The 18,590-nt window shown below is 42.7% G+C and overlaps 2 protein-coding genes across 2 annotated transcripts in view; both read left to right on the top strand.

The window, feature by feature from the left end:
• LOC134678400 (ecdysone-induced protein 74EF) overlaps positions 1 to 18,590 on the top strand; it is a 263,550-nt gene that overhangs the window by 197,075 nt on the left and 47,885 nt on the right. The gene's annotated exons all lie outside the window — the stretch shown is intronic.
• On the top strand, positions 1,376 to 9,527 carry LOC134678137 (uncharacterized). The gene is made up of 4 exons (XM_063536588.1): positions 1,376 to 2,392; positions 3,418 to 3,502; positions 6,052 to 6,187; positions 9,385 to 9,527. Exons 1-4 carry the CDS (start codon positions 1,464 to 1,466, stop codon positions 9,525 to 9,527), a joined length of 1,293 nt encoding a protein of 430 aa, XP_063392658.1. The 5' UTR covers positions 1,376 to 1,463.

Below are 18,590 nucleotides of genomic sequence, written 5' to 3' on the forward strand. Positions count from 1 at the left end.
ACAATTCTTTTTTAATGTCAAATTTCGGGATTTCTGCTGGTGTAGAAGGAACAGGTTTTTGCGATTGTGTTTTTGATGTTTTTTCAGGTCTTACAGTTTTGCTTTTGTCAGGTAACGCCGGAAACTCGACTTTTCTCGTATCAGCCTTAGAAGCATATGTGATGTTTGTCTTCTTTTCCATTATTTTTTTAAGTTTTACAGGACAAGCTTTTGAAATTGCCAAGTGGGGGCCGCTACAATTGGCACAACATAAGTCATTCGGTTTGTCACAGTCCTTATAAAAGTGGTCGCCCGAGCAAATGGAGCAACGCTGTTTTCCGTTACATACTTTAGCTGCATGATTAAATTTAAAGCATTTGAAACACTGCAGTAGTGGAGGCACATATTCAAATACTCGGTACGAGAATAAATCGTACTGTACATTGTCCGGTAGTACATGCGACAAGAATGTAATGCTCACCGTCTGTAAGGGAACACGATCCTGTCCAATTTTTTTCGAGAAGCGGCGGACCGCTATGATCTCATAAATAGAGCTCAACTTTGTGTATAAATCCTTGTTCGAGATATTGACTGGCACGAATCGAATTATCCCAGTGTTTTCGATTTGGGTCGCCGGTATGTACGCCTTCATGTTGTTTTTGGTCAAAAATGCAGTGTTGCTTAGAAAGTTGTTTGCATTATTATATTGCTTGAAAACGACTGCAATTTTGTTAGCGTTTACGCGCTGTATAGCTGTTACACCTTTTATGCCATTTGTGAATATGTGGTTGAGAAATATTGGACTTTTATTTCCCAATCTGTCCTTTGCGTCCACATGCTCTACAAAAACTTTAAACTCTAGTTTTCCCGAGTTCTCAGGGTATAGTCTTTTGTAGTCCGGTTTAAAGTACGGTAAATAAGCACTATTAGTTTGCTCACCCCCGCCGCCATCGTCCGTGCCGCCTTGGCCGTCGGTTTTGGAGCGCTTGAGGGTGGGCGGGTTTTCCCCGCCCCCCTCGTTATCTCCCATTGTTAAAACACTAACTATAATTATTTACAACTTTTAACATTAAATATATACAAGTTAAGTCAGTTTAAACTACTTTAAACTAATAAATAACAATTTTTAAAAGTTGGAGCGAAAATTTTCCGTCTACTTTTTTTAAATTCCCGCCAAAGAATCCCAAACAATGCAACAAGTAGGTTGTATTTGCCGGGCCGGCTTCTCATCCGGCAGCCAATCAGAGAGTCTTTTGCAGATAGGCTGTCGTGTTTTACCCAATCACCATAGTTAGTGTTTGAGCACGCTAGTTTAAAAGTTGAAAGACGCCTTTAGGCGGTTTGTTTTGTACGCATGTACGCATCCAGGCAATAATTGTAAAAAAAAAAGGTTTGTTTTGTACACAATGTAATTTAATTCAATTCATTATTTCGTCGACCTTTCGTGGAGTCGACAGTGCGCGTGGGAGTATCTTTACTTAAAGATGTTGCGAGAAGATGTGGAAATCGCACTCATGCCAGCAGGCTGTGCAATAGCTTTTCCTAAGCGGTATGAAAGACACAACAAAGTTTTGGAGAATGAATACAACTCGGACATTACCCTCGGTATCGGTGCACTACAGGCCTGCTCTTCGGGTTGGGATGTGGCCCTCAACGAACTGCCTAAGAGTAAGGTAAGCACTGATCCTCGCCCTACGTCAAAATGCAGAAAACGTAACAAAAGATCTAGTTTAGTACTGGACAATGGTCAGGAGGACCCGAATAATAAGAAGAAGAAGTATGATAATTCTGTGGAAAAGACTCAGGAGTCCCGAGTATTCAGAAACAGCCGAATGAAAAAGTTTAAGAAAAAGAAACTGGCGAAGGACAATGATACAGGTGAGTCCAGTTCGAATCCTGATAGGGAAAAAAGAAATTTGAAGCGAAAGGCAGAGAAATGTAGCCCACATGCAGCTGAAGAGCTCGTGATCATTTCTGATGTTCAGAATGATGATAACAAAGTCAAAAACGCACCTAAGAAGCGTCGCTCAAGGAAGACCAGAAGGAATAAGAAATCCCGTGAGGAAAGATCTCTGGAAGATGACTTGATGTTTGGGTTAGAAAACATTCACATTGGATCAAATTCAAACATTTCAACTGAGACATTCTCGGCCCCTCCGAAAAATCTAAAGCAACTAAACGCAACACCAACAACTGGTTCAGACGTCTTGGAAGTAAATCATAACACTCTGAACTTAAAAAAGCTGGTTAAGTGGACAAAGCGGCACTGGGACAAGGATCATAAGGGTGCAACACTGGTTAGCACCCTGAACTCCTCAGTTGAGGTCCACAACCTGCCGGCGGTGATGAGTTTCGTGTTTCAGCAGCCGCTGCTCGATGTATTTGAGAAGTTTGGGCAGATCACACGCATTGGGTAAGTTCTTTCAATGACTATGACTAGTTTAGTTGAAGTTGTTTGCAATATATGTTGAGTGGAAACATGCAATTGTCTGCTCTGTAGGCTTAGCACATGATTGGTGCGACAGTATCATGCGGCAAGATAGACTACCCATCTTTTTCTATGTTAATTATTACAATTCATCTATTATACTGATAATAGATGAAAATGCCATTTCATTTTGAATCTATAAATAAAATAAAATAAAAATAAAAAAGCCCTTTATTCATTGTAAAGTGTTTACATAAAAAATTGAAAATAAAACTATGACTTATAATATGTGTTTTACTAATGAATCCCTAGTGGGTAAAGGCCTCCTCCATTGCTGCCCATTTGTCCCTGTCTTGTGCTGTCGCCATCCAGTCTGTGCCGGCTGTTCTTTTTAAGTCTTCCTCCCAACGCATTTGTGGTCTGCCCCGGCCTCTTTTGCCAAGTGGACCTCTCCATTTGGTGACTATTAATGTCCATCTCTTATCTGTAAGCCTTGCTGTATGGCCTGCCCACTTCCATTTTAGTCTTTTTGCATAGCTCAAGGCATCTGTTGCTCCTGTTTTTTCTCTTATTTTTGAGTATCTTATTTTTTCTATTTTTCTCATTTTGAATCTACTGAGATTCAAAATGAAATGGCATCCAAAATAAGTTGTTTTTTACAAGCTTTTATTTAGTTTCACCTGACCGTTGTCTGTCTGTGTCTGTAATCAAATCTTGCAAGTTAAATTTGATCCACTTCCCGGTTTCCGATTGAGCTGAAATTTTGCATACATACGTAAGTCGGGTGACAATGCAATATTATGGTGTCATCAAGCTGATCTGATGATGGAGACTGGAGGTGGCCATAGGAACTCTGTGATAAAACAACGAAACCTAATATTGTTTGGGGTTTTCAGAATTGTCTCGATGAGTATTAGTTGCCTGTGGAAAAAAAAGTACAGTCGGCGATAAAAACTTGTACCATAAATGAAATTTTTGCCCTAAACTTATTTTATTTCATTTTGTCATAGGCCTGCTGTAATGCACCAGTCTGCAGAGGGCGAGTGTACCTTTAGCACCACCATCTACTTCGAGACGGAGACTGCCGCTACTAAGGTGAGATTATCCATGACAATCATGTTGGTGTGCATAACTTTTACTTGCTTGAACTAGTGTCAAATTGTTGATTTTTCCGTACCCAAAGGGTAAAAACGAGACCCTATTACTAAGACTCTGCTGTCTGTCCGTCCGTCTGTCTGTCTATCACCAGGCTGTAACTCATGAACCGTGATAGCCAGGCAGTTGAAATTTTCACAGATGATGCATGATGCAAAGACACGTTTGTACGTTTCATTGAAAATACAATGAAAAATAATTTAAATATATATTCGGGCGACTTTCGTTAGTTTCAAAAAATAATGAAACAAAAGAAATGCTACCTTATGAAGTTTTAGAAAGGTTCGAATCAGATTGAACCAGAAGTGTACATTGTAATGCACACTGGGCCTTACTAGGTTAGGGAAGAATGGGCACCGAAATGAACGTTAAAGTGGACAAAACGTGGAATACATCATAAAGAACGGGTGGAACTTTCCGGGCATTCTAATATTATGTACCCTTGTATGGTTTACAAAGTTTTCTTTGAATAATGTATTTGTTTGTACACACGTGGCTCGACATGCTACTGATCGTGTTTTTGGGGTTCCGTACCCAAAGGGCAAAACGGGACCCTATTACTAAGACTCTGCTGTCCGTACGTCCGTCCGTCTGTCACCAGGCTGTATCTCACGAACCGTGATAGCTAGACAGTTGAAATTTTCACAGATGATGTATTTCGGTTGCCGCTATAACAACAAATACTACATAAAAACCGGGCAAGTGCGAGTCGGACTCGCGCACGAAGGGTTCCGTACCATAATGCAAAAATAAAAAAACAAAAAAAGCAAAAAAAAAACGGTCACCCATCCAAGTACTGACCACTCCCGACGTTGCTTAACTTTGGTCAAAAATCAAGTTTGTTGTATGGGAGCCCCATTTAAATCTTTATTTTATTCTGTTTTTAGTATTTGTTGTTATAGCGGCAACAGAAATACATCATCTGTGAAAATTTCAACTGTCTAGCTATCACGGTTCGTGAGATACAGCCTGGTGACAGACGGACGGACGGACGGACGGACAGCGAAGTCTTAGTAATAGGGTCCCGTTTTACCCTTTGGGTACGGAACCCTAAAAACAGAATAAAATAAAGGTTTAATTTAAGTGAGGCTCCCATACAACAAACGTGATTTTCGACCGAAGTTAAGCAACGTCGGGCAAGGTCAGTACTTGGATGGGTGACCGTTTTTTTGCATTATGGTACGGAACCCTTCGTGCGCGAATCCGACTCGCACTTGCCCGGTTTTAATTTAATGTAGAATTTTATTTAACATTTCTGAAATGGATGTGGGCCGGACACGTGGCACGTGCACCAAACGGCAGGTGGACGAAAAAGGTTGCTACATGGTCTCGTCCAGTCAACTATAGAGGTAAAGGGCGCCCCGAGAAAGGTGGGCTGACGACATAGAAAGAACGGCAGGAAAGAAATGGAAAAGCAAAGCAGGAGACCGAAATACCTGGAGACTACTGGAGGAGGCTTATACCCAGAACGGGGCCTTAGCTTATTAAGTTACATAGATATATACTTTTTTTAAAATATTTTTTGTAAGTTAAGGATTATATTATTTAACATTCAACCTTGAGTTCTAATTTTTTCGCGTTCGCCAAAACTTAGTAAAGAATAATAAAAATGTTTTAGTAGGTATGTTTAATTAAAGTATGTACATACATATTACATTACCTTATTAAATTCATTAAGGTGTAGAGGTGTAGAGTCCGTCTAAGCTAACTATTAAGCACCGAAATAAACAGAAAAAAAAACCGGGCAAGTGCGAGTCGGACTCGCGCACGAAGGGTTCCGTACCATAATGCAAAAAAAACAAATTAAAGCAAAAAAAAACGTTCACCCATCCAAGTACTAACCACTCCCGACGTTGCTTAACTTTGGTCAAAAATCACGTTTGTTGTATGGGAGCCCCATTTAAATCTTTATTTTATTCTGTTTTTAGTATTTGTTGTTATAGCGGCAACAGAAATACATCATCTGTGAAAATTTCAACTGTCTAGCTATCACGGTTCGTGAGATACAGCCTGGTGACAGACGGACGGACGGACGGACAGCGAAGTCTTAGTAATAGGGTCCCGTTTTACCCTTTGGGTACGGAACCCTAAAAAGCAAGGAGTGTTAGTAATCATCATAGACGTCATATTTTCACATAAATTTGACATTGATGTTGACTCACACTTTGTCATCGCAAATGCCATGCAAAGTTAGCTTGGTCAGACTCTAGGTCGCCCGCTAGCTGGTGCAGGCGCACGCACGCGGGTGCCATTGTTGGTAAAATCCGTCGCACGCGTCCGCGCCAATTAGCAACGCTCATACTATTTTTCGCCTTTCGGTAACCCGCTCCGTACAAACAACAACACTCTTAACTTTACTGTCCATCGGTGGACCTTATACTTTTTGTAATAAGGTAATAAGGGTTGTGTTATAACGGTGTGTGGGCGATGGTACAGCGTCAGCTAGCGGACGCCCTAACACGCCTTTATCCTCTCGGTAACCTTAACAGGCTCTCGAAGAAGACCACACTCGCTTCGGCGGCTCCGAGATCAGGGTGCTCCGCCCCCCCACTGCCGCCCGTCGCGTCATGCCCGAGGATTATGGCGAGTTTGGTGGGCCCGGGCCCGAGTGCCGCGGCAGTACGGGTGAGGCTTTTCTTATTGTCTTGTGTTTCCATGTCTAGTCGTCCATCAGGTATATCGGAGCGCCCGAGGTGCTCATAAATATATGAACACGCACTAGGCGTGTTTAGATATTTTTGAGCACCCCGGCCGCTCCGATGTGTCAGATAGCGACTGTCCCACGATACACACGCAAAATAGTTTTCCCTTAAGATGTTAACGCAAAATTGTAGTTTTTAGGGTTCCGTACCCAAAGGGTAAAACGGGACCCTATTACTAAGACTTCGCTGTCCGTCCGTCCGTCCGTCCGTCTGTCACCAGGCTGTATCTCACGAACCGTGATAGCTAGACAGTTGAAATTTTCACAGATGATGTATTTCTGTTGCCGCTATAACAACAAATACTAAAAACAATAAAATAAAGATTTAAATGGGGCTCCCATACAACAAACGTGATTTTTGATCAAAGTTAAGCAACGTCGGGAGTGGTCAGTACTTGGATGGGTGACCGTTTTTTTTTTGCTTTTTTTTTTGTTTGTTTTTTGCATTATGATACGGAACCCTTCGTGCGCGAGTCCGACTCGCACTTGCCCGGTTTTTTATATTGAATTGTTACACGTTTTTACAAAGGCAAATCTCTTCTTCTGCCTCGCGTTATCCCGCCATTTTGCCACGGCTCATGGGAGCCTGGGGTCTGCTTGACAACTATTCCCAAGAATTGACGAAGAGATTTTACAAAGGCAATGCTTCGAAAAAAATACACCGTAGCTATAATTATTAGTGTGACCCCGTTATGACCCAATACACCTAGGTATCAATCCGGCAAGTACGCAGGCAGGTAAATCTAGGAATAACTTCAACTCGTATTGATTATTACACTGCCCCGGATTTCTAGGAATTCTAAATAGGACGGCCTGGATAGTTCTCTTGTGCGTCGAATGCAGTCGTTTTACGTAGCCTCCTGAGACCCAAAAGCAATTGTTTTATTTTTGAAATTGGAACTCTTAGTTACACAATAAAAGTTCAATATAGATTTTGGAATATGTACAAAAAATTGTACGCAGGTACTTAAAAGGATAGGCGTGCAAAAATATGTGACAACATATATCGGTATAGGTCACAGTGTAGGTACACATCCTTACCTTACTTATATATTTGGCCACTACGTATGAGTATTTGATCCTGGCTGTAAAGTGTAAAGCCGTCATCACGCCATCACATATATCAGAGCTATAGCCTCCTAAGGCCCAAGGTCCTACCTATTGCATTTATTCAGTTCAATAAAATTATTCATATTCAATTTGAACAGAGGTGCTTTCGTACGAAAAAACACCAATATACTACCACTATAGTGTTGGAAATGGAGTTGATTTTGCGTCTATACGTTCCATTTACACTGTCAAATTTTGCATGTTTTATTTGTATGGCTGGGCCTTAGCACAGAATAAATAATAGTACTAGGTACAGACGACTCACTCTCGAACAAAACGCGTCTGTTACGATCAGCACAGATATATATGGCCGCTATGGCTTATGGCTTTCCCCAAAATTGGGGCGGAACGGATATACTTTTAGCTACCTGTAGCAATGCGACGAAATCGCGGAGTGAGCCACGCCTGGCCTTAGGAGGACAGGAGACTGATTTGATCATGATTCAGAGATTCACACACTTCACAGTCATACATTATGTAACGTAACGCTGCGTCGTACGCTAGCGAACAACTCGCGAGCGCAGCGCGGCGGGCCCAAGGCGTTCGCGTTCGCAACGAGATCGCCCACATAGGACACTTCTATAGTCATCAAAGGATTGATTCACCCCGCGCCGCATTGCTTCGCTTCGCGTTCGCGTGTTGTTCGCTTACGTAGTACGCTGCGTAAGTGAACATACATCGCAAGTTAATTTTTATGTAATATTTTTTTGCAATTAATTGCTAACACTATTCTACTTTTTCGCGGCAGATGGTTGAAGGTAAGATTATATATTATATTAATTGTTAGGTAACCCTCGCAGCGCTTAAGATTCCACTTTTCTGATCACTCGCTACGCTTAGTGGGTCGATTGAAAGACCTCGTGATTTTGAATAGATATAACATAAAAGTTATCCAATATTAAAAAAGTTTAGTATAAAATTATAAATACATACTCAAGAGGAAAGGGGACGGCCGCTTCTCCATACAAACGTAGTCCCCATTTTCTTTTCTGGATATTGACATTTTGGAAAATATTTATCACATAATTTTATGTATATTGATATACAACAAATTGTGTCAAAATGTTTATATCCTGAGAGGAGAATGAGGGCGTTTGTATGAAGAGGCGATTTAGCGCGGGTCCTCTACTTCCCCAGCAAAGCCCGGCCCCATTTTTAGGGTTCCGTAGTTTCACTGACTCGTTGCGCACTGTACCTAAATTAGGAAACAGGACTCGACCTTCGGTGCATCGATCAATAATGCATAAAATACTGTAAATGCTAGGATACGTTACCGGGCCGCATACCGCGAACGTAATCGAATAACTTCATCTCTATCGCTCTTAATTAGTGTGACGAGGACGCGTGACTTTTTAATTTAGATTCGCTGTGGCCGGCCAGGCATGCGCCTGTTGAGCTTGCACCCGCTGGGACGGTCCTAACTCATAATGCAACAAGTTATACAAGTTACCGGTAGCCATTGAAGCAAGTCTAGCTATACAATATACATAAGGTGAATCTTAACCGTCAAACTTTGAATCCGAAATCGCGCGTATAGATTGAGGCGTTTTCCTGAGGTCAGTTTCTGTCCTTTAATTTAAATTTATTTCTAAATGATAATTTTTTTAAATAATCGATGTTATTATTTAATTTACATTTTGCAATAGACCGTAGTCTAAAAACCCATTTTGTTTGGTAGTAGTAAAATCAGGCAATTTAAAAGAAATGTAGGGCCGGAGGCTCGAGGTCTCGTACACTTTATTTTGGCCATTTTGAGTAATATTCTATACAAAGATTAATGACAAACTACAAAAATAAATTAAACTCACAAACATCGATTAGTTCTATTACATTAATACCAGATTAGGTATATACCTAATAAGTAGATCTAAATACGAGTATATGTTCCCCTAACAAAACATGGTTGGATTGAAACATTTATTGATGGGATATAAAGCCAGAATAGTAATAGAACTTACAGAAGACTGGCTATACCTATTTTAGCCAGACTAAATATAATTTTCTTACACAGCCGTGACGATTTTCGAGCAGGACGGGCCGACGGCCGCGCAGCGCGCTCTGGCCTTGTCCGGGATCACCAAAACTAACTGCGAACCTTCTTTGGTTAGCCAGTTACGATTAAGAAAAAGAAACATAACAGCTGGAAAAACCTGAATCCAACGCATCTCTTAAAACTTTTTAATTTCCGGAATCATTCAAACGTACGGATTATTTTTAAATAGTTATCCGTACAATGTGCGTTATTTTGTTTAAAATAGTCTTTGGTTTTAGAAATACTGATGTTGAATTTGTTGTTTTCTTTCGTATTGCTGTTGTTAAAAAAATGATTAGGTTTAAAGGGATGTTCAATGCCAGACTCATTCAAGACGATTATTAGGGTTTAGTTTTTTCTTACCTCGTTACTATTAGGTACATACCTACTTATTTTGTGATTAGGTACGAGAACCATTTTTTCGTATAATGTGCACAACTGTTATTGCTATTGCGATGATAGTATTTTTAAATTACATATAACTTGCCATTTAAAAGAGTATGGAAAGAGCATTCAGAATTAGAATATTAATCCTGTGCGTTTTGATTTTTTCATTTATCTTACTACTATATTTATTTAGGTCTCAAAATAATCTACACATTTTCGTCAACGTACGCGTGAGACCCTGTAAAAGAACCGACAGATATTGCCGAAAAAATTAAGGCTTTGGTTCAACTTATCCCAAATTCAACCAGTTGAAAAATAATTTAGACAAGAATATATGTACACATGTTGTTAGCCTGTCCGCTTATAAAATTACTATTAATAATAAAATTAAATATAAATATAGAAAACTCTAAAGTGGCCCTATAACGTAAATTTCTGTTATTTTACCTATCACACAGTAAAAATGTTCTCGTATCCTAAAATTTAATTGTATTTGACCCTTAATTAAGTTTTGGTGCACCGTTGGATTTAAGGTAATGGAACAGGAAGAGAATAAAAGAATGAAAATGTGATGCTAGTTATGTATTTGCAAATTAATGATAATAAAGTTCTATTGATTGTATGTATTAGTTAAGTATTAATTGTCAGTGTCAGTGTGTTTAAGATCATTAGATGTTATATTACTGACCCGTTTTCAAATGTTTGTACTAAGACTTACGAATATTTAGGGATGGTGCCAAAATATTCGGTTTTTAGGCAAGTGTTTGGGATGTATGGGAATCAAAAAAAATTATTTAAGACTATGTAAAAAAAAAAAATTAATCGCTATAATTATGGATGTGTCTACCTTTAACACTTGGTCCAAAAGGAACAGGGTTCTAAATTCAATATTTACTACTGTTGATGGTCGCTCCCTAGGTAATAATCAAATATTCTAAATATTAAGACTCAATGTTATTATATTATGTTAAGATATAAATGTGCCACTTACTATGTAATATCTATAACTACGTCGTACACAGTAAAGTAGATAATTGTCTTAGATTTATTTCAAAAAGTTTTTAGCAGGTTTATTTAAATAAAAAATTAAGTCTGATCTATTTTACTACACGGTCGTGTGGAGTTTGACTACAGGTATTTGTTTTTTTTTGTCAAAGACTGATAATCTATTTGCTTTTTATTTTAGTGTCTGGACATCAGTTCAGTTTAAGCCTAAGTCTCAATAGTCAATTACGCTTTATACATGTTTATCATTAGCACATGTCATAATATGTATTTGCAAATGGTGAAGACCATGTAAAACGGACGACGAACGATCGAATTTACATATTTTATTCGCAAAGCGAACAAATTGGTGCAATGGAAATATGTATATCCTTCCTCGTCTGTGAGTAACTTAAGTACATGTCTAAAAGATAACCCAAAACCGTAGAAACTATATGTGATGATTGTGATTAAATTAAGACATTAACTTTAACAAATAGCTATTATTTATACACTTATGCTACCTACGTCATATTTGGTAAATACTATAATTAGACTGGCTAACCGTTGCTGATACTAACAGAAGGTAATATAATAAATAAAAATGCATTCCCGCCTTGTTCTAGTGGTAGCAAATGATGGCCAGACTAGCATCTCACAACGATAATGAGTATAATGACGAGTAGGTATACATGCTCGTGTTAGGCACACTTATAGCTCGTTTTTTTAGCATTAGAAATTAGGTAAACAATCTTGATGTGTCTTTTAATTGAAAAACGCTTTTTTAAAAATCAATAACTATTACTTCTGAAAGCAGAAGAATCATAATTGTTACATATTTGCCGTAACTTATTATTAAAATGTGTTTTTTAATTAAAAGACACATCAAGATTGTTTACCTAATTTCTAATGCTAAAAAAAGCGAAGTATAGGCCAATCTAAGGACTTGTGCGTTAGACGGAGCAAGCCTGAGTATAGCTTATCAGTAGAAAAAGGCGGCAAATTTTAAAAATAAAGGCATGAACGATGGAAATTCGATTTCGAATTTTTTCTACTGACAAAGTGGATTTGCCAGAGTATATCTCATTCCGCCGACAGCAGCGTTCCTTAAATGGGCCTTTTTTGGCCCAATATATTTATGTAGTAATATCCTGTATATTTTTAGGTTTATCGAGCTTGCCAAAATATGGTCATTTAGTTGCCATACCTACTGTTTAAATAAATTGTTGATGTTAACAGATAATTCATACGAAATATAAAAGTGTTGTAAGTACTTCGGTGTTAATCAGATCAGAAAAAATAATTAAAATCTTAGAAAAAAAAATCAATGTTAAATAGATACGAGTAAGTTGTGGTGATGATGTTTTTTGTAGGTTGTACTTACCAGTACGTCTTTCTTGTCTTTAAACGCATGTTATTTATGAAAATTTGCCTAATGTTATTTTATAGTTACCGTGTTGACTTTTTTAAATGTGTAGATATTTATAAATATTTCCTTATTTTTATGTTCCTTTTTTCGTTTTGTTTAATACCGAACAGGGTTTTTTTAATCAATTGCTCAATAAATGGGATGTTGATGTAAACAGTGTTCTTTATTTACTTTCCTTGTTTATAGTTCCCAAATGTAGTCTGGCAAAATATTACCTACTCTGAGACAAGTGGCGGGAACTGGGAACAAAAGGGTTATTCCCACTATAGTTCGTTTTCTTAGCATTAGAAAAAGACTACGCGATCTTGACGAGTCTTTTAAATGAAAAACGCTTTTTAAAAATCAGTAACTATTACTTATGAAAGCATGCAAAAGAGAGAGAGAGAGATTACTTATGAAAGCATGCAAAAGAATATAAATAATAATCGTATATGATATTGTCGTAAATAGCTATTAGGGTCATGCATGTGTTAGATTAGTCTTTACGTTTAGGTTGCTATTTTTACTTTTGTATATCATGTTTTACTTTGTGCTCGTATATTATGTTCAATGAATTGCGTGGAATGTTTTATATCTAGTTATAAGTCTAGGATTCATGCTCCTTTCATACGTGCTTAATATTGTATCTATTTATAAGTCTAGGATTCGTGCTCCTTTCATACGTGCTTATAATTAACGAGATTGGCAGAAATAAATAAAACTCACTCTGCATATAATATCCACTAGTTCAGAGATACATATCGCCCGGCCATTCCTATATAAACCCGAGCCATTTGTAGCATATTCAGAGAACTCAGAGAGCTTAACTCTATCACTTGCCTGAACACTCTCCAGTAATTAAAATCAGACATATGTGTTTTTATTTCACACAACACATATACCGGTAAATGGAGGTATAGCGGACTTCGAGACAGCACAGCGGCCAGCGCGTTCCAGCGGCGAGTTTCTACGCTTCACCCAACGAACCCCTTCACTAAAAGTTACAGTCTACACTCCACAGTTTGGTCCTTCGAGCCGGATGAAGATAGAAAAACGTACGCGCTGGGTTTCAAGCGACATAGCTTAACTCAGACATCAAGAAAGAAACACGTACGCGCTGAGTTTCAAGCGACATTGCTTAACTCAGACGGCAAGAAAGAAACAAGTACGCGCTGAGTTTTAAGCGAACGTTGCTTGACTCAGACGGCAAGACAGAATAAAGAACGCGCTGGGCCTAGAGGTTCGCTTCGGTTCAGACCCAACCCCAATACCTTTCCGTAACCCATTTACCGGCTTGCCGGTCGGACCGTGCAGCGTCGTAGGTCGTCCTCCGCTCACGTGTCCTGGCAACTTTCGTTGCATGTGTCACATGGTTGATACCCACACACTGCTTTCGAACGTTCTAGGCATAGCACTTTGCCATTGCGGGAGATTCAGTGCCACGAGGGATCCACGCTACGCTTAGGGCACTGACGTTACGCTCAGTAACGGTCAGTCATAGATATAGGCAGGTCAAGTTAGGGACCCCCGCGTGTGTTAAGTGAAGTGAAGTGGTTCCAGCCAGAAAGATGTCCGAAAAGGAAGCAAGGAGCCTACGACCACGCACCAAGGGCCCGCCTGCGCCCGCACCGAACATGGACACCCCTACCCCCTCGTCCGGTAAGACTACGTCCGGCGAGACAAATACGTGGAGCAAGGGCACCAGTGGCAACCCGAATACTACCGGTGGAAACGAGTCGGTACCCTCGGAAACGTTAGATGCCACGGTAGTAAATCGTAGTAGGTCAGGTACGCTAGTGAATAAAGACGCCGATGCGCCGCCGTCGCCGTCGCGGGCGCCGTCTAATCGCGATTCACATAAAAGTCGCAAATCGGTTAGGGAACGCGATAAACAATTGGCCGTGCTAATGGCCGAGCTCGAGGTTCATAAAGCCCGTCTAGTCGTTGCTAAGACAGAGTCCGACACTGCAAATTTACGGCTGCAGGTTGCGCAACTGAAGGCGCAGTCTGTCGGCAGCAGTGACGCGACCGTCGAAGAACGTACTAGAAGTTGGGTAGAACGACAAGCGAGGTTACATCAGCACGAGATCGCACAGGAAAACGTTAAAATCCCGCCGCCGAAACAGACCGCGCCACCGCCGCCGCGGGCAGCCGTCGATAGGACTAGCAAACCAACCCCGCGCACTTTAGAGGTACCGCACGGTACCTACGCGCCAATGTACCATAAACCGCCGGAATTACCTGCATTCGGCGGAGATATCACCGAGTGGATATCATTTAGGGCAGAGTTCGAAGATACGTCGCCCATGTTTAGTGCCGTCAATAACGTCAGTCGGATTAGGCGCGCACTTAAGGGCGAAGCTCGGACGGCCGTAAAATCAATAATGTACACAGTTCAGGATCCGTACGAGATAATGGAAGCGCTGGAACGGCAGTTCGGCGACCCTGAGGAGATTGTTCTTACGGAAATTCATAACGTTAAACGCATGCCGCGTTTATCCGAAGACAATTCTAATATAACCTCATTCGCCGCGCATGTAGCGAATGCCGTCGCCACCATTAGATCCTTGCGTCAAGAGAAATACTTGCACGCGCCTGAGCTCGTGAATAAAATCGTGGATAAATTGAATCTGATAGTGCGCTATGAATGGGCCAAATACAGGCAGTCTAACGTAGAATCACCCGGGTTAGTAGCAATTTCCGAGTTTCTTAACGAAATTAGCACTGCGGCCAAGCGCATAAACCGACATAAGCCGTCCAACCGATCACGGAATGCAGTGAACGCGGTTTCCTCTGCGCGCGAACCCGAAAGATCGAGCCAAGCTCTCTCTAGGTCTCGCGACCCCGCGTTCTACCGTGATACGTATGATAGTTCGCGAAATGAACGAAATGCGGTTTCCTCTGTGCGCGAGCCCAGTCGATCGAGCCACGCTCTCGCTAGGTCCCGCGCCCCCGCGTCCCTTCGCGACTATAGTTCGGATTCGGAGTCAGATTCCCGCGTATCATACACACGTGATACGGGAAATAGATCGCGTACTAATAAATCGACCGTAGCTCAAGTAAAGCACCGCGATGGCAATTTAAAGAAAAAGCCAGCGTCCACCGGAGCTAAGCCCAAGCGACAGATATCGTCTGTCTCTGTCTCGCGCGAAGCGTGCGCCATATGCAACAACGGCAAAGAACACGAAGTTAAGGAGTGTTCGAAATTTCTAGCCGCGACTGTATCTGAGCGCTGGGACTTGGCAAAGGGAGCTAAATTGTGCTTTAGGTGTCTAGGCGCGAATCACAGTAAATTTTTTGGATGTAAATATGTCGCGTGTGGCATGAATCAGTGCGAAGCCGGACATAATAAACTATTACACGGTTTAAGCGCGGCCGGGTCCGCGAACGGTAATAGTGCGCCGGCATCACGCAAAGCAGTACTCAATGTTAAACTGCCGCAGACGTATTTCAAAATCATGCCAGTAGCGGTGTCGGGACCGTTACGCTACGTCTTACGTAGGCGAACAACGCGCGAACGCGGCGCGGCGCGGCGCGGCGAAAGCGGCCGGCGCCGCGCCGCGCCGCGCCGCCTGACATTCGCGTGCAAATCGCGCCGCACCGCGTTCGCAACGAGATCGCTTACGTAGGACACTTCTATGGGCATCAAAGGATTGATTTCGCCGCGCCGCGCCGCGCCGCGTTCGCGCGTTGTTCGCCTACGTAAGACGTAGCGTTAGGTACCGTCCAAACCCTCGCGCTACTCGATGAGGGCGCGGCAATGACGTTGATGTTACATGAAACTGCGGATAGAATCGCACCTCGTGTGCGCGGTGAAACATTAGAGACAGAAGGCATAGGCGGTGTAGTACGGGACCCAGATTCGTATGCGTTACGAGTCGCAATACGGGGTTTTTGTAGCCGACATATGGAAATGATGGAGACTTACACGGTTTGCGATATAGGTTTAGGAGCGCAGGGCGTGCCGCGAGACTTGGTAGATAAATGCGATCATTTATCTAAAATCGCGGACGAATTAAGTTACCCCCCCGCAGTACCTACTATCGTGATAGGCCAAGATAACTGGCATCTCATCATTACTCGGCAAATTATAGACGGTCCGCCTAACCTCCCAGTCGCGAGTTTAACCAGGCTAGGATGGGTTTTGCATGGACCAGACCGTACGCGTCGCGCCGCGGTACAATTTGTTGGGCACGCAAGGCCTAATACCGCGGATGACGAGGCCTTACAATTGATGAAACGGCATTTTGATATAGAGTCATTAGGCGTTTCGCAAAAATTACCTCGGGCCGATCCCGACCAACGTGCGCTAGATTTGTTAGAAGCCACCTGCGAAAAGATACCGGGGGAGCAAAGGTATCGCTCGGGCTTACGCTACGTCTTACGTAGGCGAACAACGCGCGAACGCGGCGCGGCGCGGCGCGGCGAAATCAATCCTTTGATGCCCATAGAAGTGTCCTACGTAAGCGATCTCGTTGTGAACGCGGTGCGGCGCGATTTGCACGTGAATGTCAGGCGGCGCGGCGCGGCGGCGGCCGCTTTCGCCGCGCCGCGCCGCGCCGCGTTCGCGCGTTGTTCGCCTACGTAAGACGTAGCGTTACTTTGGCGGTCAGATGACGAGAAACTCCCCGATAACCGAGAGCAAGCAATGAAACGGCTGTACAGTCTAGAACGAAAGCTAGACCGCGATGCGAAACTCAAGGCCGAATATGCAAAGCATATGAACAACTTGCTCGACAAAGGTTACGCGGAGAAAATGGACTCGCGACCGCCCCCCGAGGCACCCCGGACGTGGTATCTAGCCCACTTCCCAACTTTCCACCCGCAACGCGGGAAAATGCGATTAGTTTGGGACGCGGCCGCCACAGCTTACGGACGCTCGCTCAATAGCGCGCTGTTGGCTGGCCCCGACCTGTTAGAATCACTTTTCGGCGTGTTAGTGCGTTTCCGCGAGGGTAAAATCGCGGTAATAGCAGACGTCAAAGAGATGTTTTTACAGATCGAAATAATTGAGCAAGATCGCGATGCGTTACGTTTCGTTTGGAGGGGAGAGGACCGTACCTCCCAACCGCAAGAATATAGGATGAAGCGGCTTATATTTGGTTCGGCAGCGTCGCCGACAACCGCGCTATACGTCAAAAACGAAAACGCAAAATCGCATAGTAAAGAATATCCGATCGCAGCGGAAAAAACAATAAAGAATACGTACATGGACGACATGTTGATCGCCCTCGATACGTCTGAAGAGGACGCGAGACGCGTAGTAAACGAAGTTTACGAGCTAAATATGCGCGCGTCATTCGAACTTCGCGGGTTCGCATCGAACCATCCTGCGGTAATTGCTGACGTAGTTAATAGCAATCAGGAAACGTCGCTGTTAGGCGCGAACGAGAGCGAACGTACCTTAGGTTTGAAATGGAATCACAAACGTGACACCTTAGGTTTCAACGTAAACTTTCGTAATACGCCCGAAGACGTACTTAACGGTCAGAAATTACCTACGAAACGACAGGTAACAAAGTAGCGCGATGTCGATATTTGATCCGATCGGTTATGTGAGCCCCATATCCGTCTTAGGTAAGGCGTTAATGCAAGAGATATGGAGGACAGGAATTGATTGGGACTCGCCTATACCCGTCTCACTCGCACCCGCGTGGCGATCGTTCATTGATAACGTACAACAATTACGAGACTTGGAAATTCCGCGACACGTGCCCGCATTCAATAGGGAGGCATATATGCATGTTTTTTGCGACGCGAGCGAAAAAATATATGCCGCGGCCGTGTATTTAGTTAGCGTCAACCCCGAGGGGACTAGAACCTCCGCGTTAGTGGCCGCTAAGGCCCGCGTTTCGCCTCTCCGGGTAGTTAGCATTCCGAGGATGGAATTGCAGAGCTGCGTACTAGCTACTAGATTAGCGGAAACCATCGTCAAGGAGTCAGATTACGTAATAAAGGAAAAGTTTTTTTGGTCTGACTCTAAAACGGCGCTCACGTGGATACGTGCGGACCCACGTAGGTATAAAACGTTCGTAGCACATAGGTTAGCAGAAATCGAGAACACTACCACCCCCGCCAACTGGCGCTGGGTGCCTAGTGCGGCTAACGTGGCGGACGACGCGACCCGCGGAATACCTGCGCAATTCGGAGTGAACCACCGATGGTTCATAGGGCCCGATTTTATACGTAAATCCAAAGAGCATTGGCCGACCGAAAAAGTGCCTACGCCCGTCGCCGATACGGGCGAGGAACGCGTCAATAAACTCGTAGGTATGTTCGGTAGGCGTTGCGGAGAATAGGTTTGAGTACCTGCCGGAGGTATGTAGGTTCTCAAAATTCGTGCGATTAGTTCGCGCCACCGCTAGTATTCTAGTTGCCGCCGAGGTTTTCAAAGCCGCATTGTTCG

This window comes from Cydia fagiglandana, chromosome Z (genome assembly GCF_963556715.1).
Source record: "Cydia fagiglandana chromosome Z, ilCydFagi1.1, whole genome shotgun sequence".
NCBI classification, from domain to species: Eukaryota; Metazoa; Arthropoda; class Insecta; order Lepidoptera; family Tortricidae; genus Cydia; species Cydia fagiglandana.

Coding starts and splice junctions, on each gene's coding strand:
- LOC134678137 (XM_063536588.1), top strand. CDS start 1,464: ATGTTGCGAGAAGATGTGGAAATCGCACTCATGCCAGCAGGCTGTGCA. Junction 2,393..3,417: donor GGGCAGATCACACGCATTGG/GTAAGTTCTTTC, acceptor ATTTTGTCATAG/GCCTGCTGTAATGCACCAGT. Junction 3,503..6,051: donor CGGAGACTGCCGCTACTAAG/GTGAGATTATCC, acceptor TAACCTTAACAG/GCTCTCGAAGAAGACCACAC.